The sequence below is a fragment of the Elgaria multicarinata genome, chromosome 21, assembly GCF_023053635.1.
Source record: "Elgaria multicarinata webbii isolate HBS135686 ecotype San Diego chromosome 21, rElgMul1.1.pri, whole genome shotgun sequence".
Lineage (NCBI taxonomy): Eukaryota > Metazoa > Chordata > Lepidosauria > Squamata > Anguidae > Elgaria > Elgaria multicarinata.
In genome coordinates this window covers 11268721-11296670 of record NC_086191.1, presented here as the reverse complement: position 1 = coordinate 11296670, position 27950 = coordinate 11268721, and the positions used below count along the sequence as shown (strand labels likewise).

At 46.8% G+C, this 27950-nt stretch overlaps 2 protein-coding genes across 2 annotated transcripts; one reads left to right on the top strand and one right to left on the bottom strand.

The window, feature by feature from the left end:
- Nucleotides 1-1966: 1966 nt before the first annotated feature.
- On the bottom strand, nt 1967-5437 carry TTC9C (tetratricopeptide repeat domain 9C). Its single transcript, XM_063146064.1, has 4 exons — nt 5328-5437; nt 3783-4041; nt 2919-3101; nt 1967-2410 (listed from the first exon to the last, which is right to left on the bottom strand). The coding sequence occupies exons 1-4, from the start codon at nt 5346-5348 to the stop codon at nt 2316-2318; spliced, it is 558 nt and encodes a 185-aa protein (XP_063002134.1). The 5' UTR covers nt 5349-5437; the 3' UTR covers nt 1967-2315.
- Nucleotides 5438-7692: 2255 nt separating this feature from the next.
- On the top strand, nt 7693-23586 carry HNRNPUL2 (heterogeneous nuclear ribonucleoprotein U like 2). The gene is made up of 14 exons (XM_063145644.1): nt 7693-8346; nt 12013-12145; nt 12748-12821; nt 13911-14050; nt 15219-15309; nt 15399-15511; nt 15910-16173; nt 17036-17158; nt 18257-18388; nt 19186-19354; nt 19501-19701; nt 21407-21489; nt 21878-21985; nt 23158-23586. The coding sequence occupies exons 1-14, from the start codon at nt 7803-7805 to the stop codon at nt 23224-23226; spliced, it is 2244 nt and encodes a 747-aa protein (XP_063001714.1). The 5' UTR covers nt 7693-7802; the 3' UTR covers nt 23227-23586.
- The last annotated feature ends 4364 nt before the right edge of the window (nt 23587-27950 follow it).

The following is a 27950-nucleotide window of genomic DNA, read 5'->3' as shown; positions in this document are numbered from 1 at the left end:
GCCTTCTGATGGACTACAGCTCCTAGCATTCAGAAGCTGTAGTCCCATACAGACACATAAAAACAGTACGGTGCTAAATGGACCAATGGCACAAGGCAACTTCTGATCACCTGGCTAGTCCTTAGTTTTGGCTTTCACAAGCTACTTGCTTGAATCACCTACAGCTTCGTGATCTATAGGCCCCTCTTCCCTGGGGCACACCCAGAACAGCGTTGTGCAAGTTTGATTGTGATGGGGCGGACCCATTCAGTAGCTATCTGACTTTCAGTAAGCACATGGGTTAATTACGGTGCAGCAGGGAGACAGCACTCTGGCTTGCTTTTGAAAACTACGCCCCAGCCCTCTTTGTTTGCTGACCCACTGAGAAACACTGCCACCATGAGGACTTGCTTTGGGTGGTCGTTTTTAAAATAAAAATAAAAATGCAGCAAGTGGTTCTCTCGTTGCTAAATTCCTGTTGGGTTTGATGTTACCACACCCGCAATACATACACACACACACACACACATTCCAGTGGTGTTATTACGAGATAACGAAAGAAAACGGGCAGAGAGGCACACGGATGCATGCCCCCCAACCCCCCCACCTTAAAAAAACTTGCTGCTGTCTTTGTTTGCAGAGGTGAGGTCACCGAGGGCAGCTGAGAAAAGCAAACAGCCCCCTTTCCCAGCTGCTGACAGGGAGAGAAATATTTACTTAAGAGCCAGGGAGGAGACTGTGCATGGCAGGAACGAAGGATGTTTGCTGGGTGTCACAGCCGGACGAGGACGTGGAACTGACAGACTGGAACTGACAGACACAGAACAGGGGTGGCAACTGATAGCAAACTCCAGTTTATGGGCCTCTGGCCGCTTCATTCCCCCACCCATCCTTTTGGCGAGGCTGCAGGCTAGATGGTGGACTGGGTGGATGTCTGAACCTAGATCTTCACGCTCCCTGCTACGACGGTGCACCAGGAGTGGGCAGACGCCAACCTTGCGGGATGTCGTTTGGGTTTGATTTCATCTTTGCTAGCAGCCCCAAGTGCCCAGTAGTAGCGCAGGTGGACAGACACGGGCTAGGAATTAAGGAGTGGGGCACTCCGGAGCCCATGCTTCACCCAGGAATCTGTGATCAGGACACACACCAAGCTCCCAACCCACTTTGTGCACGATTTCACTCCTGTCTCTCCTTTTCAGCAACCCCACTTAGGGATAAGGGAGAAAGCTTTTTAGGGCTTTGCTGTTGTTAGACATTTGGGAGTCAAAGCCTGGCCAATTTGCTGCAGGTCACCCAGAGATCTATCAGTAGAGACCAATCTACAGTCGGCCAGCTCGATCTCCACCACTTTAGATGTCTCCTTCTCCTTGCAGAACACCTTGGACAAGCACTTCGGTCTCTCTCCTGGAGGTACCGGCCCTGTGAGCCTGACAAACTAAGGAATTACCACACTAAGAAGTCTCTATTCAATCTTAGTCTTGGTAGTTGTCCGGCACACCATTTTTCAATGATGGAAAGGCAGGATAGAAAGCCATTTTAAAAAAGAAAGATAAATGGAAGCTATGCCGTTTCCTGATTTTCGGGTGGATTAGCAATCCCCAAACCCACAGCAGCGGTGGAGGGCAGAGTACGTGTAAAAACTGCTTCAGTGCAAGGGTGTGGCAGACCTTGTTTGGGGTGAGGTGTCTGGGACATAGGGAGATGCCAAACATAGCTGACCTGACAGGGTTCCATTGCCATAGGAACAAGCGTCAGGAGAGGCCTAGCAGTGGTCACTATGGCAATGGCACCAAAATGGGAACAAAGGATGGCAGATCAACCTGCTTGATTAGATTAAGGAGGGGTATATAGGGGAAGGAGGTGGGTGGAGAAAGACCCGCACTCAAAACCCAATTCCTTCTCAGTGGTGGATGAGTTGTGTTGGGTTCAACGTTTCTTGACTAGTTTGGTTTTTCTTTTGCAAACTTAAAAAAGCACGCACAGTGGCTAATGTTAATTTTCCACACTACTTTATAAACCAATTGCGGGGAGAATAACAAAACAGCCACGGAATCAATGCCCCCGTGGTTCTCCCCTTTTGCTGCAATGGAGGGAGGGGACCAACTTTGGGGTTACGCAGTCCGTGCCCCAATCCATTCCCATCCGAAACAGAGAAAACCGATAAAGGAGGCCCCCTCTGCTGCTCACACCGTTCCAGGCAAGGCCAGCCACTGAGCACATTTTTCAAGGCACCGCGTATCTGATGCCTCCGAAGCCAATGGATCTGTACGGCCCACGACAAGGCGGGAGCCAACACAACGCTGCTTCCAGGCGTTTCCATGGAGAAATCATCACCTCTAGCCAAACATCCCCATATACAGCTGTTTTTCCTTTTGGTGGTAGCTGCTCAGCTGAGATTCTGTCAATTGCAGGTAATGCTTCACGTTGGCATCTTGAAATAGCGAGATGGGAAGAGAAAAGAAAAAAGAGGTTAACAAAAAACACACAAAGTGTATATGCTGTAGAACAAAAGTGGTTAAAAGCTGTTTTTCTCCCCTCCCTCGTCCTTTCCATGCCCATTTAGACAAGGTTCTAGCCCACATTAAATATTTTCAGTCAGGGCTGGCCCAAGGAATGTTGTTGCATCGGGTAGAGCAGAAAATGTCCATCCCACTCCATAATATCCAAGATTGGTCAAGTTCGTATTATTTTTCTAATTGAAATTATTTATAGCCCGTCTTGTGGGATAAAATCCTACTGGACTGCCTTGTTTTATTGATTATACTGAAGACGTTCCAGGAGGAGTGGGATAGAAAAATAAATACATTATATAAAATAACCATCCTATTTTGGCACCTGAGCTTATTAGATATGATCTTAAGTTTAGGAACGTCACTCCTACTGGCCAACGGCTCCTTTGCAAGGGCAACGTCACATTGCTGAAAAGCAGAAGCTTTTACCTTTGGGCTGCTTGCTGGTTGCTGCAAGGAGAAAGTGGCGTGCCCGGTCGTAATCCCGCAGGTAGTAGGAAGCCACCCCGGCTCGATACAATGCCTTGGCGTTCTCCGGCTGCCTTTCCAGGACTTTGAGGCTGTACTCTTTCACGCGATCGTAGTTCACCGGTTGCATTTGGAGGAGGCACGCTGCGGAAGCACACAGCAGGGTTATTAAGAGGCTAGCGACAGCCTGAGATTACTCAAATCGGAAGGATTAGGATGGGCCATACTGGGAGTTGTAGGCCTTTTTCCTGTCTAAATCTGCATAGGATTGTGCACTTAAAGGATTTAGAGCAGGGGTGGACAACCGTTTTGGGCCCTGGGCACAAGCCAATTTGAGAAACTGTCCTGGCCACCATCACAAAATGGCTCCTATGAGACGTGTGAAAAGGACAAGTAACCTGCTGAAATGACTGAACACAAGGCAGAGGCGGGAATTAATTGCCAATGCACAGAACTCCTAACACACAGTTTCAGCACCAATGCACACCTATTTCCCACCAATCCCAGGTGCTGGTAAAAAAAAAAATTTTTTTATAAGTGGGAAGGGGAGGGCGCCTTGATGCCTAGGGGGCCGTGCTGCCTACCCAATTTAGATGGTATTCATAGAAGCCGGTGGTAGGTGTTCCCATTTCAGATTGAAAAGGTACTACTTCTTTCAAAAAGGCCCAACAGAAGGAAGCAAAAGGAACAGAAATGTCCAGCATCCCCTGTCTGTTAAAAGGTAACCACAGGGATCACCTGAGAACACTTTGCCCAGGCCTCCCTCAAACACGGAGCCGGCCCTGGTGCCAATGAAAACTCTGGCGATAGTCCCCACTAACCTACCGGCAAGGTTATTATAGCAGTCACCCTGGGTGCTGTGCAGTGCCCTCTCCTGCTCAGGGGTGACAGGAGGCCTCTCCCCACCAAATTCCTGCAACGGAGACGGCACGCTGGGATCCAGGCCTTTCACCTGCAGCAAGGCCCAGTGGTAGCGGCTCACGGCGTCACGGAAACGCTTCTCTTTGTAACAGTGGTTTCCTTCCTCCTTGAAGATCCGAGCCTGCTCCAGACGCAGGTCCATGGCCGCCTCCGAAGAAGCAGCCTGGGAGGAAATAAAAGTAAGTTTCTAACTGGATAAGGAAAAACTTTTTGAGATGTTAAAGGCCCCATGGGGGAAACTGCACCCAAATCTTCCAGGTTTATCCATAACAGTGCGGACTTCCAGGCATTAAAAAAAAAAAGTTGCCAATTAAAAAAGGAAATTAAGGTTGCAATCGTATGCATATTTAGACAAAAAAGAATCCTGGGAAATGTAAGGATTTTTCTGTCAAAACATGCACAGGACTGCATTCTTAAACTTAAATATGCTAGTATTTGGGGGACCACCCTTTTTGCTTTGGCTTCTTGCTCTGGAAAGCTTCCCTGAAATGGAGTTTTGCAGTTGGGCTGAAAGAGGTTCAACACCTCTGGTCTAGGGAAATGCATTCGCTACATGCCCAGAGGCTCCCTTTGCTACTCAAACCTTTCCAAGTCTAAACTGATATTCCCAAAGGCTCTTGGGTTAAACCCGGCCAAACTGAGCCCAGGAGAAATTAAGGAATAATCAACCTGTGTTAAGTAACCAGATACAAAAGGGGACAGAGGCACAGTAGCTTTTGTTAGTGCTGGAAAGTGAAGTTTCACAAGCAGAACTTCTCATAGTCTCATGGTACAATTGCAGGACAGATACGCCACCAACATACTCTCTTCTCAAAATCTCTTGCATCCGCTTTCCCTAACATGGGGCAGTGTTGGGTTGAAGCTCCCATCTATGGGCAGGGCAGGAGTGTTGGGAATTGCAGTCCAACACACCAGAGGGTGCCCAGGTTACAGGAACCCCGTCTTCTATCATACTGCTACTCTGTTATCCTACTCATGGCTTTGCGATGTTGATAATTAGTATTGGCAACTTTTTTTTTTCTTGCTACTTCTCCTAGGCTTTTAACAACAGGCGCAAATCTTTGGCCAGTTTTCCTCCCTTCTCCCTGGCAGTGTTGGGAGAAAAGCAGAGGAGCAAAGCCAGTAAAAAAAGCGAGAGAAAAGGAGATGGCTAGCTAACTAATTGATAATATGTACACCAGTTGTCAACTCCTGATCAATTTTTTGTTTGGCTATTGGCGGATGGTGTCTAAACCCACTGTGTATACACCTGCCTTCCCCAGCCTAGTGCTCTTCTTGCTAGCTAGGGATGACAGAAGTTGCAGTCCAACACATCTGGAGATCACCAGCTTGGGGAAGGCTGCTCTACTCAGAGTGGTGGGGTGAGAACTAGAAACTTACTAGACTGAGTTGACTTTGCAAACCTCTCTTCCCTCTCTGCAGTTCAATCGCCCTGCGCAAGCTTGGTACCTTTGCTGCTGCCGTTGCCATTGGGATCAGGGCGTGTTGCAGCTGCTCCCGAAGCCGACCATCACAGCTCTACTGTTCTCTATGAGTTACACCCTTTCCCTGACCTGGAAGTAAAGCAGGAAGAGAGGGGTGGAAAACTACAAACATGGCAGATCCTTGCAGTAAGATCACGTGATTCTGAGTCAGCTGATAGGGGCAACACAAAAGAGGAGCCAAGCCAGTAAAGCAAGAAAGGAGAAGGCTGGTTAAAGGCTGTAATCTTATTTATATAGGAATATAATTATATAGGATTCCTATATGTAGGATTTTATAGGATTATATGTATAGGATGATAGACACACACACACATTCTATGTTTCTACATTCTATTGCACATTGTAGAGGGTTGGACTAGCTGATCCTTGTGCTCCCTTCCAACCTTACTATTCTGTGATTCTGGGATGTTTTTATTTTTTAAAACAACAGAGCTCAGTCATCCCAATCCATGACAGGCTCTAGAACCCGTCTCAAGGGAAGTTCGTCTTGCTCCTCTTTAATTAATTTATTTATTTAGAATATTTATGTACCACTCCCCATTGAAAAATTTCAGAGCGGTGTACAAGATAAAATGAAAATAAAAACAATGACCTGCCACTAGGTTATAAAGCTTCCGTTTTTTTCTGAATTGCCTTAGGTTGCCTGATGTAAGCTGGTCAAGTGGCTTTTACAGTGGAATCCTATGCATGCCTCCTTATAGGTGTGCACAGGATCCTATTTTTATTCTGTTGTTTTTAGTGTTCTCTTTATACTTGGCTGTTAGCTACCTTGAGGTCTACTGCGGAAAGGCAGGATCTAAACGTTTGAAATAAGGAAACAAAATCTTACAAAAGAGAGTGAACTTTGAACATGAAGGGTAGCCGCAGTCAGCATTCATTTAATGCAAAAAGCCAAAGTTGGCCATTTATTTTTTATTTATTTAGAATATTTATATACTGCTCCCCATTGAAAATTTTTGGAGCGGTGTACAAGGTAAAATGAAAATAAAAACAATAAAAACAGTTAAAACAAAATTTAAAAGAAGCAATAACAGTAATCCAAGGCTGCATGTTAGAGAAAGGCCATAAGAAAAAAATCCCAAATGGCTCTTAGGGCAATACCTTGACAAGGCCCATGCAAAGATCGCAAAACAGTGTGCAAGCTTTTGAGTTCTACAGAACGCTTCATCAACGCTACACAAAGCAATGGCAGCAGGAGGAGGAGGGAATCAGATGGTTCATGTTGAAGCCATGGAGTCTGTATCTGGTCACTCCTACGATGGGAATGTGGGATACCAGACATTCAAATTAGGCTCCCCAACTTGGTGCAATCTGGACTCCCATCGTATCCAGCCAGAATGGATTGTGGTCATTTTGGATGAGGATGATAGAATTGTAGTCCAACACCTCTGAAAGGCATGAGGCTGGGGGAGTCTGCATGGTTTTGGGGCTGCATGTAGGACCGTCCCTAGGGAGACTACGATAAAGGAATAAGCCATGGTTGAACTTTTACACTTTTGACTTTCTGCCTGTCAATCAACTCTTTTGTAAACATGAAAGAGTCATGGGCAGGGGAAGGAGCTCACATCGCCCACTTTCTGCTTTCGAGGCTTTTAAGGGCAAGATGGCGACGCCCTCAATTTGAGGTAAAAAGAAGAAAAGGGGTGGGGAGCAGGCTCGCGGAAGTTAACCAATTAAAAAGCAGCTTATGACCGTTTTTAGGCGGAGCGGAGTAATGATCTCGTTATTCAGATTGGTGAGTTTCAACCAATCACAAAAATTCACATCCCCGGTTTGTAATACACCCGGCCCCAAGGGGCGTTAGCTGCCCGCCTAAAATCAACCACAACGCACGTAGGCCGCGGCTCGAGAAAGTAGAGAACGCATGCGCAATACAAAGAGGCGGCGGCGGCGATTATTTTATTTTAAAAAAATAATTAAAAAAATAAAGGAGGCTGCGCAGGCTCATTCTGTACAGGGAGCTTGTAGAGATCTTTTTGCGCGCGGAAGGACTGAGCAGAAGGGAGAGAATAATAATAATAAAAAAGCTCCTGCGCGTGCGCCATTACTGCCGCTCAAACCCGCGCACGCGTGTTTGCGTCGCTAGCCCGAATCGATGCGCTAAATCCGACACCTGCGCCTGCGCGTTCTCCTCCCATCCGGGTTCCGTGCCTCCTGCGCTTGCGCAGTAGCCAGCTCCGTGAACCCGCGCTTGCGCGTTAGCGGCGGCTGCGGGAGGGGGAAGGAGGCCGACCTTTCGGCGCAGGCGCGAGCGCGCGAGGCTTAGACTGCAGGGGTGTAGGCCGCTGCTGAGGCGAGCCGAGAGTCGGGAAGCAGAGGAGGTGGGGGGAAGGAAAAGAGGGAGAAAGAGCCGCCAGCGCGCAGGCGCAGTCCCGCCAGAGCGCCTTTCGTTCTCCCTCTCCCCCTCCCTTCCCCCCCTCATCCGCGGAGCGCGCGCGCCATGGACGTGAAGCGGCTGAAGGTGACGGAGCTGCGGGCCGAGCTCGGGCGGCGAGGCCTGGATTCGCGCGGCTTGAAAGTGGAGCTGGCCCAGCGGCTCCAGGAGGCCCTGGACGCCGAGATGTTGGCGGCCGGGCCGGAGGAGGCCGGGGCGGAGGCCGGAGCGGCGGCGGCGGCCGGGCAGAGCCTGGGCAGGGCCCGCCTGGGCGTCGGAGGCGAAAACGACGACGAGGACGACGACGACGAGGAGGATGAGGAGGACGACGACGACGACGAGGACGAGGAGGCGCTGCTGGCCGACGAGGAGGAGCAGCCGCAGCAGCAGCAGCAGCAGGCGGGAGGCGCCCAGGCCCAGCCGCCGCAGGCCGGCGAGCAGGGCGAAGGCCAGGCCCAGCCGCAGCCTGCCAGTGGCGGCGGCGGTGTCAACGGGGCGCAGCGGGCCTCGGAGGAAGGCGGCGGCGGCGGAGGAGGAGGAGGAGGCGACGAAGCGGCGGCGGCGGCGGCGGGGGGAGACGCCGAGGCCAAGCAGGAAGGAGACCAGGAGGGTAAGGCGGGAGGAGGCGGCAATCTCCACCCCTCGTCGTTATGAACTGCCGGTGGTGGTGGTTGAGCTCAGCTCTGTGTCACCGCTGTTACTATTTGATGGAAGTTATTATTGTTAGCCCCATGTTTGTTGTCGTTTATTTTTGCTGTTTGTGGGTGGTGTAACTCTTGTTAGTCCTTCTTAGGCTAGACCCATTGCAATGGCAGGGACCTGTTAGACTACTTGGAGGAGGCGTCCCACTATTCGCGCCTTGTTTATTATTGCTGCCTATGGGTTGTATCCCATGTTAGTCCTATTTAGGGTTGACCCAGTGGGACTTATATTAGATTACTTATGGCAAGCCCGTTATTAGTTCCTTGTTTGTTATTGCTGCCTATGGGTTGTATCCCATGTTAGTCCTATTTAGGGTTGACCCATTGTAATCAATGGGGCTTAAGTTAGACTAATACTGAATGCAACCCATTGGATACAATCCTATATGTTGATGGTTGGGGTTTTATGTTTATTATAGTTGTTTTTACTGCCTGTCTGGCGTATGGTGACAGGGCTGGTGGTTGTAGTTAGCTTTATGACTATTACTATCTGTATGTGATCATTATTTCCACTTATGTGCAATTATGATGCTTAGCCATGAGTTTGATCCAAACTTAGTTGTAGAACCAGTGAAATCAATGGGATTACGTTAGTCACAACACAGTTCATTTCAGTGGGTGTGCTCTAAGTATGACTAAGTCTAGATCCATTCTTATTATGTTGTCATTCTTGTTGTTAGCTTATTGTTAATAATACACTGTTGTCAGGTATATGTTGCTTTTGTTTCTGTCATTATTGTGAGCCATTCAGGAAGGTAGTCTTGGCACTGTGGATATTTGCTTGGAAATAATATGCATTGGATTCAGCAGGTGCTGACATCCAAATCGGGCTGCATAGGATAAGCTGCACAGGGTTGCAGCCTTACTAGGGAGTAAGCTCGCAGGGGTTGAGTAGGAGTTGTTTCTGAAGTAACTCTGCATTGGGTTTTGGTTGTATTCCTGTCTGCACTTGACCCAGAAGTAAGCCCTTAATGGATACGTTGGGATTTACGTTTGAGTAAACATGCATGGAATTAGGTTGCTAGCTTGTTAAATTAGGAAGAAAAAAGAGGTTTGTGGTCTCTTGAAGGCTAGTAAATTTGTTACTGGTCAGCAGGTGGTTGTTAAACAAAAACAAAAGTTAGCTTGTGGCTAAAAGATTACATATTGAGGCCTAACAGATAAATTCACAACTCTAGTAATTGATGTTTGTACCCCCACTTACCATTGTTCTGAATATGTATTTTGTATACATTTGACTTTTACACAGAAGTGTAACAAATAGAGGGTTTGATCCAGATCTAGTCATGCTTAGAATAGACTAAATGAAATCAGTTATTTCAGTGGGTCTACTCTAAGTGGGATTAAGGTTGGATCCAGCCCTTTATGTCCAGGACTGCTTCTGTTACAGGACAGTTTGACATATATATGAAATAACTTAATCAGCAGGCACTAAATGGTCTATAGGAAATTACACTCTACAGGGCTGTGCACATTAATGGCTCTGTATAAATACATCATTGTAGTGGCTGCATTGTGAGCCATGGAATTTCAGGTTCAAATCTTGCCTCTGTTACAGACATGCTAGGTGGGTGCCCCATCTTTCCTTCTTCCTCCCAGCAATATTGGTATAATACTAAACTCTCTGTTGCAGCATTGGTTTCAATAAGGTTTACTGGGGGTAATGAGAGTCAACTTGGGTTGTGGCAAGAGTGCCAGAGTTGGACCTGCCTGTCTTGGAGCTGAATCCCCACTTGGCCATGAAGTTTCCTGTATGTGACCTTGAGCCATTTACTCTCCCAGTCTAACCTACATCACAGGGCTGTTGTGTGGTTAAAATGGGGGCGTGCCCACTACTGTGAGCTCTTTGGAGAAGGGAAGAAATAAAAATATGACAAATGCATGCGAAGCGTTTGAAACACTTGGATAACCAGCCTCTCCTAACTTGATACTTAGATGTTTTAAACTTCTATTCCCAGTGACTATTAGCCATTGTGGCTGGAGCTGGTGGCAGGTGTGTAATCCAGAACATCTGGGGGATGCCAAGTTGGAGAAGGCTGTTGCAGAGTACTACAAGTGTTAATTCTCTGTGGGCAGGGACCTGCTTGTTTGGTTTATTAATCTTTGTAAAGTACCATGTGGTAATAGTATTGGAGTAATTACTGTGATTCCTGTTTTCACAATTGGTAGACGGGAAAGAAGAAAAGATTGCTTAGAAAAGTTCTCCATTTCTCTTTGTCATGCCACAAGAGAAATTCTTAGGAAGTCATATATGTTAAATGTTTAGACAGTGACATTACATTGGTAAGCTTGGCAGTGAGGGGTCAGTATTCCCATTTTGTTAGAGGTGGGGGGCTCTGTAAGGCTGACAGGATAATGGCCAGTTCTAAGGTCACAGAGAGGCTTGATAGCAGACTTGAGGTTTGAACTTGGGACTCCCTAGCTCATATTCTTACTGCTTTGCTATATCAGTTTTCTAAGTAAAACTATAAAATGATTAAATACACATTTTGCAGTGTTTTGGTCTTTGGTTTCAAGAACTAGAAATTGGAGGGGTGTGCTTACCTGGTACTCTTTAAAATTGGTGTTTACTGGGTAGTAGATAACCAGACATGCCCAAATTGTTAGAATCTGGGACTGGTGCTTTTGATTTTTTTTCATGAATGAACTGCCCTCCCTGATTTAAATATTGCTGGTACCTGGACATAGCTGGGAAATTGTTTCCTTGTTTCTAGTATAGCCTACTGTAGTTTCTGAGATAAATATTCTAGGTTCATCCACATAAAACTTAGTAATGCCTTCATGCCTAGCTTACCCACGTGCTTAAGCCCTGTGATATTTTGAGTTGAACATCTGGTGGCTTTGGTCTAAGGATGGTGCATGGTGAGGTTTGGATATTATAAAATGATGAGACCACACAGGAGGTTTTTGAGGGAAAGCTTGCTCTAGAGGTTTGTTTCATTCTTGAAAAATCGAGACAGTCGAATTGATGGGGCCTGCAATGCTAAAATTTCTTCCTAGTGAGTAAGGCCTATTGAACATAGTAGGGCTTACTTCCTAGGAAACATGCATCGTATTGAAAGGTAAGAGTAGTTTCATGCTATTCTCCATAGTCACATAGTTACAGAATTGCATTCTGTAAGCCCTTTGCTGCCTGTCTGTGAATGAGCTGGTAGCTGCAAATTGAAAAATGCTGTAAAAACAAGTGTGTGGTATTGCATCACTGAATTAAGATATTTTAAGGTAAATGGTCCCTTTCTTGTGACTATTTAGCTTTCTCACACTCTGCTGTTCCTTTACTAAGTAATTAGTATATCAGGAATAATACTAATTTATCATATGCCTGTTTCTCCTTAAAAATTGGAAATACATTGAACTCTCTGCTCTTAATGGGAAGCAATGTGAGGCTTGTTTATAAACGATTTCCCTTACCTTGTGGGCACAAGGGATTTGGGCTGTTCCAGGAGTCCAAGATAAACACCTTATGTGTGTTTGATTCCAAGGCAGGAGAGGCCAGTAGGGCTCATCTGTGTGAGTGAACTTGTTTTAGTTTGCTCTCAACGAAGTCTGCTTTTTGTCCTCCTGCCTCTTTACAGCAAATGAGGAAGATGAGAAAGCCAAGCAGGCAGGTCCAGATGGTGAACGCCATGGGCTTAAAAGACAACGGGATGAGAAGGAAGAGCATGGCCGTGCTTACTATGAGTTCCGAGAGGAGGCTTACAATAGCCGGTGAGATGTGGGTCATTTTGATTGGGAATTCAAGCCAGTTTGCCAGTTGAGAGTGAAACATGACCTGAACAAAGGATCTAGAGGGCGGGGTTCAGTAGGCATGGAGAGGGTTAACCAGTCTTGCATAGTTGTATCTTTTTTAAAGCTAGGATCCCTGTGGTCCACTGATAAGTGTAAAATATCCAAGCAGATAGGCATCCTTGGGATTTCTGAACAGTTAAGGCATATAGCTAGCCTGAATGAAGTGATTTTGAATCTGTGGTTTTGCTTAGTTAAGAACAATATCGGCCCATCTACCCCAGCATTCTTTGCGAGAACACCAGCAGGTGCTTGGTGATCCACCAGGAATTGGCCAGTGGTCCATGATTGCAATGTAACTACTGCTATAGAATGTATTTAGGATGTTTTAATAATGTATGCTATGTTTTTAATTCAGTTTTATGTATTTTATGTTTGCTGTTCCCCGCCTCGATCCAGCAGGAGAGGCGGGTAAGAAATATTTTATTATTATTATTATTATTATTATTGAATTTTCTTAGTGCTAAATTGGAAAGGCCTTTTTTCACATGATTATGTTGGTTATTCTTTTCCATTTGATATAGATCCAAGTCTCCACCACCGCCAGAAGAGGAAGCCAGGGAAGAGGATGAGGAGACTGTTGTGATCCTGGACACAAGTACGTATTCCATAGACACACTAAATTGTATCAGGCCATTGGAGAAATTTCACTGATATGGGGTGGGGTGGGGGGCAGGTGAGCGGTGAGAGAGAGTTTGGCTCAGCCCATCAGGTGAATTTCAATGTACTCTATCAGGGCGGCATCAGTCAGCCACCCTTTTGAAGAAGTTAGTAATTTTGTAGTAAAGAAGGTGTAGTTGAGAGCTGTGTTTTCAGGATTTTTTCTTCTTTAAAGTGTTTTTAAAATGAAACAGCAACCCCTGTTATAACTGTGATAACTTTACAAATATAAACAACTCAGTTTATGAAGCCGTGTCCTTTATGCATCCCAAAAGGTATTGGTAAATGTAGAACTAAAAAGCTGTACCTTACTCTTTCAAAATTGTGCTTAAAGACGTTATTTTCAAATGGTATTATAGTGAGCTTTCCTAAATGTAGTTAAAATCGAAATAGGTGGCTTCTCTGGAAATGCTTGATCTTGTTCTAAACCAGGATGCAAAAAGGATCAAATGGAGATGGACAACAGAAAGTTTTTTGAGGAAGCAAAGGCAGCAGTTCCATGGTCTCTAAGTACTGACTATCAGCTGGGTACAGAGCTACCTGCATATCATTTACAGAGATGGGTTAGGCATGTTGTGAACTCCTAGCTGGAGTCACTTCACTGTCTGATAACCAGTGGTTTAAAGATGTGGTTTCTTTTGGCTACTCCAGATCTTTAAACCAAAAAAGCAGCTTTGATCAGAGTTAAGAGTACTTGGTCGCTTCCCATCAAAATAGAAACATCTGCGTTCAGAACCCGTTCAGTATAATGTGCATATTTTCATCTTCTGTTAGCATAGCTTGTCTTGAGCGGATTTGCGGGGAAGGGTTTCAACATGAGTTGGGGACCAAAGGACCAAGAGGGATTAGATGCCTTTGAGGGTAACAAGAACCGTCAGAATCTGACCAGTGAACACCAGCTTAGTTTTCTGCAGTTCTTTGTGGGTGCAGCTCATCTACATCCAAGTTTTCTCTTCTGAGGCAATTTTACAACTTCAGGCACAACTCCAAGCCTTGGGTTTAAACTGTGCTTCCGTTTCTTGCACAGATACGTCTGATCTCCACTTCCGAGCCACCAAGGACCGCTATGGAGGACAGCCTCTGTTCTCTGAGAAATTCCCCAATCTGTGGTCTGGAGCGAGAAGCACGCACGGAGTGAAAAAGGGGAAAATCTGCTTTGAGGCAAAGGTGAGGATTTCCATCCAGCTTTCAGCAACAAGTGTGATTTCAGTCAGTAGGAATTAGCACTCTTTCCATTTATTCCAACAGACTATGCCTTGGACTTGCTATTCATTTTGAATGTGATAGTGTAGCGCTTGGATCTCCCCTCCAGATATGAGTGGGATGGACTTTAATGTGCAGTTGGGCTTTTTTTTAAAAAAGAAAGAAATCCTCATTTCGATTTATTCAGCTGACAGCCAAGAGTATTGATAGTTTAAATTGCCATGCATTCATTTCCTGCTGCTGTTTGGGTCCGTGCAAGAAATAGCTTTAAAAGCCAACAAAGGTGTTTGACAAGTCTTCCTCAGAATTGTTCTAAAAACAATATGTAGTCTCTTGGGAGTCTTTACAATAAAAAACACACTTGGAAATAGAGGATGTAGAAGTGCATTTGGGAGAGGTAATTGCCATTGCTAAGGAATTGAGGCATGGAGCATCATTGCACCTGGTTGTTGCTATTTTGTTTATATTTACGTTATTTTTTTTGGGATTCCCTAATAACAAAGGTTTTCTAGGCAGCTCACAACATAAGAGTGAAAGTTAATAAACCCAATTACAATAAAACACAGTAAAAGGCAAACACAACAGTAGATGAAAATGCATCACTTAAAACAAAAACAGGCGATGGAGGAATAAAAACATATAAGCACTAAACCAATTCAAAACAGAGGAGTAAACCCCACCAAGCTAAAACCATGTTAAAGTCACAACATAATTTAAGAGTCCAGGGAATTATTACTGTAATTACTATAGTTACTTAATTATAGAATGGTGAGAGTTGCCTTGTTGGAACAGAGCTACGACTATTGCAGCAGCTTAACTAAGGGGGTGTGGATCACTTTTGTAGAAGCACCAGTAGCAAGGTGGGAACAGAACAGAATGGCAAATTATATATTTTTTTTACCTTTACATAAAATGGAGGTTGTTGGGAGGGGTTTTTGTGCGTGCTGCTGCAGAATTAACTACTTTTAAATGGGCTCAGATATGGGTAGCTTATTCCATTAAGTAAAAAACTTATTCCATTGTCTGCCAGAAGCGTTAACCTGCAGGTGACGAAACAGCTGGCTTTCTTAGGCCCACTGCCTAGCTTTCTCCCGGGCGTCTCAAACGTCTGTGCTCCCTTGGTCTGTCCTAGGTGGCCCAAAACCTCCCGCTGAAGGAAGGCTGCACAGAGGCTCAGCTTCTTCGCGTTGGATGGTCTGTTGATCTCTCTCGTTCACAGCTAGGTAAGTAGGACGCCCTCCCCTGCAGCTGATGCCACCTGGGGGAGATCAGTGTTCAAGGTGCAGTCGTAGTAAGTGTTGCTCTCTTCTAGGTGAGGATGAGTTTTCTTATGGCTACGATGGACGAGGGTTGAAGGCTGAAAATGGGCAATTCGAAGACTTTGGTCAGCCCTTTGGGGAGAATGATGTGATCGGTTGCTTTGCTGTAAGTGCAGTGAGCGAGGCCTTGGGCCGGCTCTTGAGGGGCCTCTTCGATGTCTTCGGAGTAGGCCGGGGTAGGGGAAATAAGGTTCTGCACAGCTAAAGTGTAACTAACAATGCAAAGTTAACTCCTGCTCCTTTCCTTGATGCAGTACCATTCAGGGGACAACCATGTGCTGCATGTGCCATCCTGAGGTTTGCCTTAATGCTTCTTACTGGAATGTCCCTGCAACTGGCTGCGTTGCTATCCAGGGCAGCAAAAAAGCTAGCTTTGCCTTCCGTCGCTTTGTCTTCAGGAGGCGATTAGAAAATGGCTCTGAAAGCATGTGTTGGTGTGAAAGCAAAATGCGCTTGTTCCCTGAGGATCCTCCGGTCTCATGCTTTGCCCGTCCTGTGTTACAGAACTTTGAAAGTGAAGAGGTGGAGCTGTCCTTCTCCAAGAATGGGGAGGACCTGGGCGTGGCCTTCCGGATCAGCAAGGAAGGGCTGGGGGACAGAGCTTTACTGCCACACGTGCTGTGCAAAAACTGCGTTGTGGAGCTGAATTTCGGCCAGAAGGAGGAGCCTTTCTTCCCCGCTCCTGAGGACTACGTCTTCATCCATGCCGTCCCTGTTGAGGATCGAGTGCGCACTCCGCTGCCACCCAAAACCCCTGGGGAATGTGAGGTAATACAAGCACCTCGGCTCCAGTCACTCTAGGACTGCCTCTTGCTTGGACCCTAGTTATCGCTGAGCCTGATGCTGTTCCTTCCCTCTTCACCTTTCAACCTTAGTAGTTCAGTTATCCACCTGTCTTTTTATTGCCAGTGAAAATTGATTAGCGCCCTCATTGAGGGGAGAACGTTCAGTCTGTTTGCTTTGGGACAGGAGGTAGCTGCTAGCCTATGTGCCTTCAGCCCCTAGTGGAATACTTACTGAAGAGAGACGCCGTCTCCCCTTTTCTGTGCGTTCGGCTCCATCCTATGTTTTCATCAGTCTGAGGAATGGGATATGTAGGTGGAAATTTTAAGAGGCTTCCAAAATCCTGTGTGTATTTTTAATGACAAGTGAAAAGGATCCTTCCCCTGGAGGAAAACTCTTCTCTAGATCATTACATCACTATCCTGATGGACTAGTGAAAGGAAAGCGATTACGTAGTGGCCAGAACTCTTTGCAACTTTTGTCTCTTTCCTTCCCAAGCCAGGGTACGCGACATGTGGCCTACCAAGGCCATATGCTCATGTGCCATGCTGCGGCTGTGCTGTTGGGATGCAAGACATACGCTCTCCGCATGCCTAGTTTCCCAGCAAAATTACTGGGATTCCGGCGCCACAGCCACTTCTGCTGACGGGGTGCAGACCCTCAGGGGGCATTGAAGCCCCCCAACCCGAGTTGCATGAACTTTGCAATGAGAGATTTTCTTGAGCATTGCTGTGAACTTATTGGAGATTTGATGACTGCCGCTTTCCGGGGCCTGCCTGGTCTGACAGCACTTCAGCTTTTCTAAACTTGTGGGCTTGCTCTCTTTTTCTCTCCACCCCTATTCCAGGTTCTGCTTATGGTCGGGCTGCCAGGATGCGGGAAAACCCACTGGGCACAGAAGCACACCCAGGAGAATCAAGACAAGCGCTACACCATCTTGGGGACAGACACCGTTCTCTCCCAAATGAAGGTAAGAAGCCAGGAGTCACTTTCAAAGGAGCATTGTCCCCACAGGAGGCTCCCAAGGCTGGTTAGGCATCTCCTGCAGAGATGGTGTTGTTTTTCTCTCTGCTCCCTGATTATGTCTGCCTCACCTTACCTAGGAGGTATTAAGAACAGTTTAGGGGCCTATCCAAAGAAAGGCCTCAGCATCCTTTTGATATTGACAAGCATATCGAACGTGATATTGACAATTCTCATTTAAACTACCTTTTTTAAAAATAATGTGTACGTCCTGCCTACTTTACAATGTAGCTCAGAGGAAAGCAACCTAGAATTAAAACAAGCATAATAAAACAAACCTAGTACAAGGTTGAGGACGCTGACCTGTAAGGAAAAGCAGGAATCGTTAGTTCTCTAGTCATCACAGCAGAAGCCTGACTGAAAAAGCAAGGCTGTAACTTTCTGCTGGGGTGGGGAGCCTGTGGGCCTCCAGATCTTACTGGGCTACTACTCCCATCATCCCTGATTGTTGGCTGGGGCTGATGAGAGTTGGGAGTCCAACAGCATCTGGAGGACCACAGGTTCCCCCCCCTTGACGGAGGGCTGGAATGGTCATATTGAAATGGGCCTGGGAACCTTGCTCATGCTTTGCTGTTCTGCACAGCCATGGAAGGAGAGCAGGATGATCCAGGGGGGTGGGACTACTCCTTGACGGACTCCAACTTATAATCTGTGTACACTTGCAAAGTGTGAATGGAACTCAGAGTGAGTTGAAAAAGACCGGTGGAGGAGGTGGGGAGGATCAGCTGTTGGAACCTCAGCTCTGGACTCACCCTTCTTTCATTTCTGCTTAAGTGCCTGTGTAAGCAACAGCAAGGGTGTCTTATCTCTGCTGTGCAGGCATGGGTGGAATTCAGAGGTTCTGAGAGGGAGGGAGAGAGAGGGGGGGAAGATATGACCTGTAAATGACCCACAAATGTCAACAGAGCAGTGTGACTGGAAGACAGAGGTTGTCCCAGGATAACATCCGTGTCATCAGGGCATGCATTCTTGACTCTGTAAAACATGTGGCGCATGTGTGTGTCTGTGACAATATTACCTTGATTTTGTCTATTTTCCTCTTCAGACCAGGGGTCCCCAGGTTGAAGAACCACTGGACACCGCAGCTCGAGACCTGCTGCTTCAGCAAGCTGCCCGTTGTGTTAGCAAGCTGGTCCAGATTGCCCCCAGAACCAAGAGAAACTTCATTCTCGATCAGGTATTTTTACTTTAATATTGTGGTGGTGGTGGTGGTGGGGGGACGATGGCTAGTTCCAGGGGAAGGGGGAACAGCTTAGTTATAAAATCAAAAAGTATTTACAATCTCCACAAGATATGAGAAATGTGGGATTTGCCATTGCTCAGTGAGGAATGTTCTCCGTTGCGACATTTTAGTGGCTCCCATCTGTGTGGCATGCGTCAGCCCACGTAAGGCAGAACGTTAAAAAGCGGCTGCTTAAGGCAAATAAAATTATGCCTCAGAGAGGGGCTTGTGTGACTGGTGCTTTTACTACAAATGAGATTTGGGGCTGGAGGCTTTCAACACTGAGGAATCAATCGAAAAGGCGCTTAGCTGGGTCAGACCTGTGGTCCATCTAATTCAGCATTCTGCTACCCACAGTGGCAACCGAATGCTTCTTTGAAGCCCATGAACTTTGCAGGAAGACAACAGCAGTTCTCTATGGTTTGTCCTCAGACGCGGGTACTCCGAAGCAGGCTGCTTCAGAGCATGGGCTGGCCTAGCCCATCTCCATTCTGCTCCACTGGAGTTACAGGGGATTCCTTCATGGCCTCTGGCTGCCGCTGAATATGTGAAAAGCCAGTGCGGCGTCGTGGTTTAGAGTAGCGGATTGGGACAAGGGAGAGTCACCGACTCTCAGCCTAATGTACATCACAGGATTGTTGTGAGGATAAATGGGACAGGAGGGTCGTGTAGACTTCATTGGGTACCTTGCAGTAATGATGATGATGATAATGAAGCTCCATTTCTTCCTTTCCCCCCCCCTCCCCTTTCAGTGTAATGTGTACAACTCTGGCCAGCGGCGGAAGCTGCTGCCCTTCAAGGGATTCATTCGCAAGGTGATCGTGCTGGTTGCCAGTGAGGAGGACTGGGAAGATAGGCTGGAACAAAGAGAGGAAGCTGAAGGGGACGAAGTGCCTGAATCAGTGATGCTGGAGATGAAAGGTAGGCTCTTCAGAAGGAACACAGAGCACGTGGTGGCAGGCGAATGGCTTGGGTGGGGGAGGGCTACGGATCCCCCCCCCCCCCGTTGCAAAGCTGGGGAACCCGGCGTTTATGCGTTTCCTCCTCCTGTTTCCCTCTGATCCCAGCCAACTTCTCTCTTCCGGAGAAGTGTGACTACATAGATGAAGTCCTGTATGAGGCGCTTGCAAAGGAGGAGGCCCAGCCCCTCGTCACCAAATACAAGGAAGAGGCCAGGAAGCTGCTCCCGCCCTCTGAAAAGCGGACGAACCGGCGCAACAACCGGAACAAACGCAACCGCCAGAACCGCAACCGTGGCCAGGGATACGGTGAGGCCTTGCGGGTGGCAAGGGCCGCCCCCTGGCAGACTGCCTGCCTGCCTGCCTGCCTCACGCCCTTGCTTGTCTCTTGCCGAGGACAGCTGTGGACGAGCCACTCCCCAGGCCCCAAAGGAAATCCGTGCCCCGGTTGAGATCTGCGCTCGCTTCCCCCTCTCTCAGATGGCTCCCTGGTTCTTTTTCAGTCCACTCTTGTCCTCTTGCCCTTGTGGGTTTGACTTGCTCCTTTGAAGCTTAAGCCAACTTGGAGAACTTGCAGCCACGAAGGAGAATTTGGAGCATACTTCAGGGTCGTGGCTGTGGCAGTTCAGTGGCGGTTGCTCAGGTGTGAACTCATTTAGCCCAAGAAGTCACGCAGTCTTCCTTTTTTCCAACACTGGGGGCTTAAGAGTCACCTTCTAGTCGACCTAGAGGGGCTTCTCTTGCTAGGCTCCCGTGTTAATCCAGTGGACACCTTCCAAGCTCACTGAGTAATTTACCCATTTTTACATTGTGTCCTTCCAGACCTATTTTTGGGTGTTTCCACTTATGATGATCCTTATTCCGTCATCCCTTTCGAGCCAAAGTCTGGGTTGTGTGCATTTTCAATTTAAGCATTTTTATCCCTCCTTAACGCCCAAGTTGGCGAACACTCTAAAAAGAATACAAGAGGGAGCTAGATGCAAGCTTTTGTCATTTGGGTCACGTAGCCACAGGGATTTCTGAGCCACCTGCCCAGACCCCTCGTATGTTGTACCAAGTTACAAACGGTTTATCTTGAATGTTGCCCCCTTTGTCCTCTGTTATAGCCATGTTCTGTACAGCTTCCTTCTGTTTCCACCCTTGGCTTTAGTGCAGCACCCACTAATATACCTGCTGAGACTTGTGCAGTCCTGCTGCTTCGCCTGTGTCCTGCACTCCTGTGGCTGCTTCTCCCTTGCCGCTGAGATCCCCTCCATAACTTCAGCTCAAGCCCATAGCACAGCCTTCCCCAACCTGGTGCCCTCCAGGTGTGTTGGGGTTGTAGTCCCAACGCATCTGAACAGCACCAGGTTATGGAAGGACTGCCATGGCGAAATGTAGTTTCTGTGGCGCAGGAGGCAGGTTTTCTAGTCTTCTTGCAGTCGAAAAGTCACTGAGAGCCATTTTTTTTCCTTTTTGGCAGCTCAGCCCAGGCACCCAAGTATGCAGCACCCCCCTGGGCTGCTGTGTGAGTAGCACAATGTTCTATGGGAGATGGGGTGGAGCATGGGGAGGTGGGAGGTAAATGTTGAGGAGGGTGGGGAAGGGAGGACACGGTGGCTTCACTTTGGAATCCAGGACCGGGAGAAATCAAGAGGGGTGGCTTGGATTACGATGGGATTTGTGGCACTGTGGGCATCAAATGGTCCGCGTAAGTTGTCATCTTCTTAGGAAAAGGGGGCGAGGTATGGCTGGCCAGCAGGATGCAATGCAAAGCTTTAGCGGAACCTAACGCATTTGTCAGTGGCAAATGATCTGTTGCATTTTTAGTTCATGTAAACGCAGCTCTGCTACCCTTCTCCCTCCTCCCCCCCCCCCATATCACATGTTTCTTCTGTGCTATGTAAAGGCCTGTTGCTTCTCCGTGCACAGGAGAGAAACCATGTCAGCTAGTAACTTGGCCGCAGCAGCTCCTAAGTGTTTTTACTGAACTGACGCTGCCATCTGACCCCTCTTCATTTTGTGTTGCTTTCAGTTGGTGGCCAACGCCGAGGCGGCTACAATAATCGGGCTTATGGGCAGCAGCAGCAGTACTGGGGGCAACCTGGAAACAGAGGCGTGAGTATATCCCTTCGGTTTGTCATTCTCCAACTCGAATATTTGCAAACTTGGCTCTGAGGCTGGCAGAAGTGGTGAGGGAAGCTCTCACGCCTTCTGCATTGTGAAGTTTCTCAAGGCGTTTCCATTTCGGCAACCTTTGAAGTGTCTGGTTCTTATGACATGCGAGAGTCTTGCACATGCCCTCTTAAAGGGTCAAAAATTAATGGCAGTTTTAAAGAAGCGTAAGCATTGTGGCTCCTTGGGGATAGGAGAAGCCAGCTAGCTCACCTAAAAGGGCTGGGGTAATGCCTGGTCTTGCTTCTAGCTGGCCCTGCCGTAAGATTTGACGCAAAGGACTGGATCACACATAACATTGCTGAATCTAATTGCTTGCTTTACCTTGCAGGGTTACCGTAACTTCTACGACAGATACAGGGGGGACTACAACCGGTTCTATGGACGTGATTATGAGTACAACAGATACAGAGACTACTACAGGGACTACAATCGAGAGGTAGGCGGCTACAAGCCACAATTTCAGGAAAGGGTTTTGCACTTGTTTATAGCCATTCCTCAAGATGACGGCTACTGGAGTTCTCTTCTATTCTGGCTACAGTATAGAATCCCTGTTCTTTTTTCCTTCTGCCTTCTAGTTGTATCTGTACTCGCTTTATCATGGTGGGAGGAAACTGGCTGACAGGCAGACATTTCAGACCACAGCAGTTTTAGATTCCTGGTTACCATAAGAAAAAAAAAAGTTGTCATGGACTGGGGCAAAGAAGGGAGTTGTGGCTGAGGAATGTGTGGGAACTGGATGTTCTGAGGGTGTGGAAGCCCTGGATTCCAAATCCACCTCTGCTACATGGCCACTTCGTGGTATTGGTCAAGTCTTTCAGCATGTTACTTGTCTCTAAAATAGGATTTTTCAAAGAAATTCTTAGCTGAGATCTACCACATAACACTGGGGCGGTTCGCATAACATAACCCGTGGCTTGTTCTATTAGAACAGGCCATGGTTTATGTGAAGGTTGTTTAATCCTTGAATAACCCACCAGGCTCGCCAGGTTCTCACAACACGACACCCCCCAAGTGGGGGGTGGATATGCAAAGTGGCACGTGTGGGAGCTGCATTTCATTGTGGGTTAAATAACCCACGACAAGCCGCACTGTGTTATGCGAACCAGGATGTTATGACCTGGATCAAACATACTGCTAACAGAAAAGAGAACCCATAGTTGTTTTCTGGGCTGTGAACTCTGGGTTATTTAAATCATGGCTTATCGTTATGTATGAATCCAGAGTCATGTTGTTTATGGGGTGTTTTTTCCCGAAGCTACAGAGGCAGCAGGCAGAAATGATACAAACAAAGCCAGCTGCTCTGCAGAAGCATTTGGGATACAGGGAAGGAGTGGGCGAAGGAAGAGTGAAGCAAACCTATTGTGTTTGATCATCTGCCAGACAAACCCTGGGAAGGGCAACAAACCATGGGTTAAATAAACTATGGCTTAGCCTTATGTGCTAAGCTGGTCAACATTGGCATACTCCACCCTAGATGTAAATAACGCACACCACGTCTGTCCAGTCTTTAGCAGGGGAATGGAGTCTATTGGTTCCAAGAGGGGACACTGAACTGGTCCCAGTGACTTGCATGATGCTGACGACGATGTCTTCCCTTGTCCTTTGCAGTGGCAGAACTACTACCAAGACAGAGACCGATATTACAGGAACTACTACGGATACCAAGGGTACCGGTGAAACCCCAGCCATCTCCACCCTTCAGCGACGCCGTGAGGCTCAATGGAGGGGGGTCTCTGCCACTTCCCAAGACACACAAGCGGAGGAAACGGGGGAGGGCTGTTGGGGAGAGTTGGCAGCAGGGTTGATGGGGTGGGAGGGGGAGGTTTAAAAAAAAAAAAGAAATTGTAAATTTTTTTTAAAGTTTGTTGAAAAGAATATTGTCTTATTCTATAAAAAAACACAAAAAAACCATTTCAAACCTAGTTTAGACATTTGTAATCAAAATGTTTGCGCAAAGAGGATAGCAGCACTTAGCGCTGCCTATGATTGGACAGGAAGACATGGCATCATAGGGCAGCTGGGCTGGCAGCTGGGTGGGGAGGGGGTGCAGGGTGAGGGGGATCTGTCACAGGCTGGGGTGGGGGGCGCAGATGAGGACATGCCGGGGGAAAAAGGGATGGGGAGAGAGAGACATCTTTTGGCTTCTCCTAACTCATGCAAAAACAAAACTTAGGGTTCTTGTGTGCCGCTCTGTTTCCCCCCCCAGGGTAGTGGGGGTGGGGGTGGCCTAAATTCTCATCAACGAGGAAACATTTTCCATTTTGTAGCCACCGAGAGAGAGAGATGTGGTGCTTACGCTCTTCCCCTCCCTCGGCCTGTGTTTTCAGACAGTGAATTGCTGGGAGGCCTGTTGGACATGGTGTCTCCCCAGGCCAGAGGCTACTCTTGAGCTTCTCCCTATTTCTCCAGGCATCTCGCCTTGAAAGCTTAGTGGAATGTTTGTGAACCATCTGACAGAAGGAAGCCTAGGAATGTAGTTTGCAAAGTTGCCACGTTCTTCTTCTTCCCTGGACAATGCAGGCTGCCTTGGGTGACCCCCTGCACCCTCTTCGTTTTCTCCCAAGGGTTAGCTGGCCCTCTTATCATCTCTGTATAGCACCTGTCCTCTTTCTTGTTCTTCTTCTTTTTTTTTTTAGCAGAGTGGAAGGAACATTTTTCTCAGGGTTTTCTGCAGGATCTTCTCATGGTTAGCACCTAACTTGTATATAGGCAGAACTCGTGCTAGCATGTAACTTCCACCTTTTTTGAGGAGCTTAGTGCTGAGAACAAAGTTTTATACAGTCAGTGTAGAGGGGGCACAAATAATTCTGTGCTGGTTGTGGTTTTGATAAACTGGTAAGCCTCTGTATATAGGACCTGGGGGGAAAGAGAGGATCTGCGCTTTTGGGGGGCGGGAAGCTGGTTGTGTGTGTGAGCCCCTTGCTTGGAAAAAAAAGTTGGGTTTTTGATCTCTCCCTTTGATAAGTTTGATTTTTCAGAAGAATGGGTGTACGTCTTACAGCCTTCTATTGGAATGCTCCTTCCCCACTCCACCCCATTGGTGTGCCCAACTATTATAATACTTAAGTATCCTCTTCAGTGTTGTCCTATTGTGCAGACAGAAGAAAACTAACCTTTTGTGTCCAAATGGGTTCAGTGGCTGGTATTCTTGCGGGGGAGGGCAGAATTTGTGGGGGGGGGGGGCGTGAATGGGAGAAGTCTGCTTCCCAACGTGATACTTATAGATTGGATTAATTTGGCTTCCTCACTTGCTTCTCTCCACAGATTGATGGGGTTGGGGGTGTCTTTCTATAGCAGGATGTCCTTTTACCCCTCAGACATGAATGGTATAAATACCCCCTGCCTCCACTTGGCTAATTATGTCTGATTCCCAGCCACAGGGATTGAAGATTTGCCTCTGTTCCTTGTGATTCACTGTTTGAAATTCAAACTTTTTAATTTTTTTTTCTTTTAAAATGTTGGGTGTTTTTTTTTTTAAAGAATAGATACTCCTAAAAAGAAATCTTGCCAGTCTTTGCAAGTAGCTATTGTCTCCATCCCCCATAAAGAATGCTCATTCCTGCATCCCAGCCAGATGGACGAATGGGGGCCTGCCAGCTCCAGACGATGTTGGGTCATTAAACGGGTGCTGATGTGGGGTTGAGGTGCCTAGAGATAGGGGCGGCAGCTGTCTCCCAGCCCTCTGGCCCTCTTGTCAAAACAGGAGTTAGAGAGAAGCAGGATTCGTCTATCTCCATGCATGTATGTATTCAGAATGTGTGATTGTGTGACAACTGTTTTTATAACAAAATTAACTGGTATTTTAAACACTTCAGGCCACTAGAAAAAAAAAATTCTTCTGGGGAAGAAGGGGTGTGTGTGTGAGAGAGAAGAGGACGAGAGAGAGAGAGAGAGCGCAAATTAACTTTGGTAGCTGAACTTTCACATGGGCGCGTGATAGTTCGAGGCTATGAAAGGTTGGTCTCGGGCACCCTTCCCAGCATAACAGAGCGCCAGCAACCCTGATGAAAGCAAGCACATCCTCAGGCCCGCTTCTTGGGATCACAGGACCAGGTGGAACAGGTGCTGGGGCCCAGTTAGCTTCGATACCATCAAGAAGTTGCCGTTGCTGTTAAATGGAGTAGCTTTTGGGGGCTACAAGCCTTTTCAAATAGGATCTAAAAAGAGAAAGACTGTCTTTCTGTGGGGGGAATGACTAAAACTGCCGCATATTAGACCATCGGACCGAGAGATCTTAGCAACTTTAGTAGACGTCTTCTTTTTTCTGCACATTTTTGTAAAAAAAAGAAAAGGAAAGAAAAAAAAATTAAATGCTAAAAACTACAAAAAAAAATTATATCAGCCTGTTTAAAAATCTGTTAGTGTTTTTCATGATTGTCTTAGTTGCTATAGATGGAAAGCTCAAGTGAAGCGGAGGCTGTAAATGTTTTTACAAACTGTAAAACGTTTAAGTGGCCAGTAAAAGGGGTTTTGCCATTGAACATGTAACTGTGTGGTTGTTTACATCTGTAACTTTCTTTCCTTAACAATTCTGGCATATGTAGGTTGAAAAACTTCCATTTTTAGAATAAATAACCATTCGCTTGACTCCACATCCTTCTGTTGCTGCGCTGACTTAGGTGTTGTTTTAACGCTTTTGGCTCGTCTGTTCTTCCCCCCTCCCCCTCCCCCCAATAAAAAGGAAGTCAAATGACCAAAACAAACTGAGGTTCCTTTTCATTTAAATGGGAGCTTCCCCTTCACCACTTAAAACGGATTGTTTTGATATGGGTACAATTGAGGCGTATCATTTTGGTAACGACACGAAACTGAGCAATTTGAAACCCCTTGCAAGGATGGGATTAAAAATGCTGTTGCCCAGTTCTCCTGATTTAACGAAATGCAAATCGTGTTTAGTGGGGTTCTTTGTGTATACAAACTTATTTGTTGCGGGTGGGGAACATATGCCATGTGGTTGCATTGCCATTAATGGTAGTACTTGGGAGGGCAGTTCCTTTGTCCCCATTAAAGGTTTCTATGCCTCAGTTGGGATTTTTTTAGTTTTATAACTCTTTCTGAAAGGTTCAGATTTAGAAAAAGGGTTTTATCACCCACTCTTTTCCATGATAACTAAAGGAAACCACTATGTATAGAGGAAATAGATCTCTGTTAAATGGATGGGACAAATGAAGTTGCCACACACTGCTTTTCTGCCTGCAGCGTAACCTGGTTTAGATTGCCAACTTTTGCCCCATCCAGGACTATCTCTTTATTTTCCTAGCAAGTAGTGATCACATTTTTATGCTGCTGTTTCTAAAGAGCTCGGTGTGGTGTGCATGGTAACACCACACTGTTTTCTCCCACTTCACCACAGCTGTAAGTTGGACTAAGAAGCACATCTAGCGAACCTTGTCCCCAGGTAAGGATTTAAACCTGGGTGTTCCTGCCTTTTAAGTCCAAATGCTCCAACCGCTACCCTACACTTGTGTGTGGTATTTTCTAGAGCTGTAACTTGATTAAATAAACAGTGGATTGCTTTACTACCGCCTCTCCTGAGTTTTAATCAATGGTTATGAAGCAAAAGGTGTTTATTTTTAAAAGAAGTGCAACTGTGTCTCACCACTAGAAAACAACGGAGAAATCCAGGATGATAGGTACCCCGTGGGCGCATGTGCCCCCAACGAAAAGTAGCAAAGGCTGCAATCCTATATGCACACTTCCCTAGGAGTAAGTCCCAATGAACCCAATGGGACTTATTCCCAGGACAGTGTATGGGGTTGCAGCGTAAGATTGCAACCTGACTCATGTTCTGAAAGCACTTTTCTTTGCACACAAAGTACATCTCTGCTCGCTTGTATTTAAGGGGCAGGGAGGAGAAAAATATAAGTGGAACCAAATACAGAAGGTATATTTTCTCTGGAGTGATCTTGAGGGTACATCTTCATTCGTTTTAGACTCCCAGCATTCCCAACCATTATCTCTGCTGGCATGGCCTTCTGGAAGTTGAAGGCAAAGACATCTGGATATCTACTTTGTGCCCATCTACCTTGTAAGAAGACAGAACTACAAATTAGGAAGTTCCCCCATTGAAATGTTTCTGCCCAGAACTCACTAGGCGGCCTTAGGTAAGCTACTCGCTTTCAGCCTCATCAGTAGTATAGGAATGATGGTAAAACTGTCAGTGGGATCCTAGAGGTTTCCGCAGAAGCGATCCCCATTCAGCTTCATGACCCTTACTCCCTGAGTAAGTGTCCCCTCCATGATGTTACACTACGTGTCCCATCAAATCTAGCCAGCATAGCCAATGGTTAGGTATGATGGGAGTTGCAGTCCAACAACATCTGAAAGGGTCGCAACTTTCCCTGCCCTCCACCCCGTTATCTAAAAGCACGCTGCCCCCATGTGTGGGGACTACAAACCTC

What these genes read in the sequence shown, in the direction of transcription:
- TTC9C (XM_063146064.1), bottom strand. Translation starts at nt 5,348, where the DNA reads ATGGCAACGGCAGCAGCAAAG. An exon ending in CTGCTATAATAACCTTGCCG is followed by an intron (nt 3,102 to 3,782) that starts GTAGGTTAGTGG and finishes GTGCTTCCGCAG; the next exon opens with CGTGCCTCCTCCAAATGCAA. An exon ending in AACCAGCAAGCAGCCCAAAG is followed by an intron (nt 2,411 to 2,918) that starts GTAAAAGCTTCT and finishes CGCTATTTCAAG; the next exon opens with ATGCCAACGTGAAGCATTAC.
- HNRNPUL2 (XM_063145644.1), top strand. Translation starts at nt 7,803, where the DNA reads ATGGACGTGAAGCGGCTGAAGGTGACGGAGCTGCGGGCCGAGCTCGGG. An exon ending in TCTCTCTCGTTCACAGCTAG is followed by an intron (nt 15,310 to 15,398) that starts GTAAGTAGGACG and finishes GCTCTCTTCTAG; the next exon opens with GTGAGGATGAGTTTTCTTAT. An exon ending in AGTGATGCTGGAGATGAAAG is followed by an intron (nt 19,355 to 19,500) that starts GTAGGCTCTTCA and finishes CTCTGATCCCAG; the next exon opens with CCAACTTCTCTCTTCCGGAG.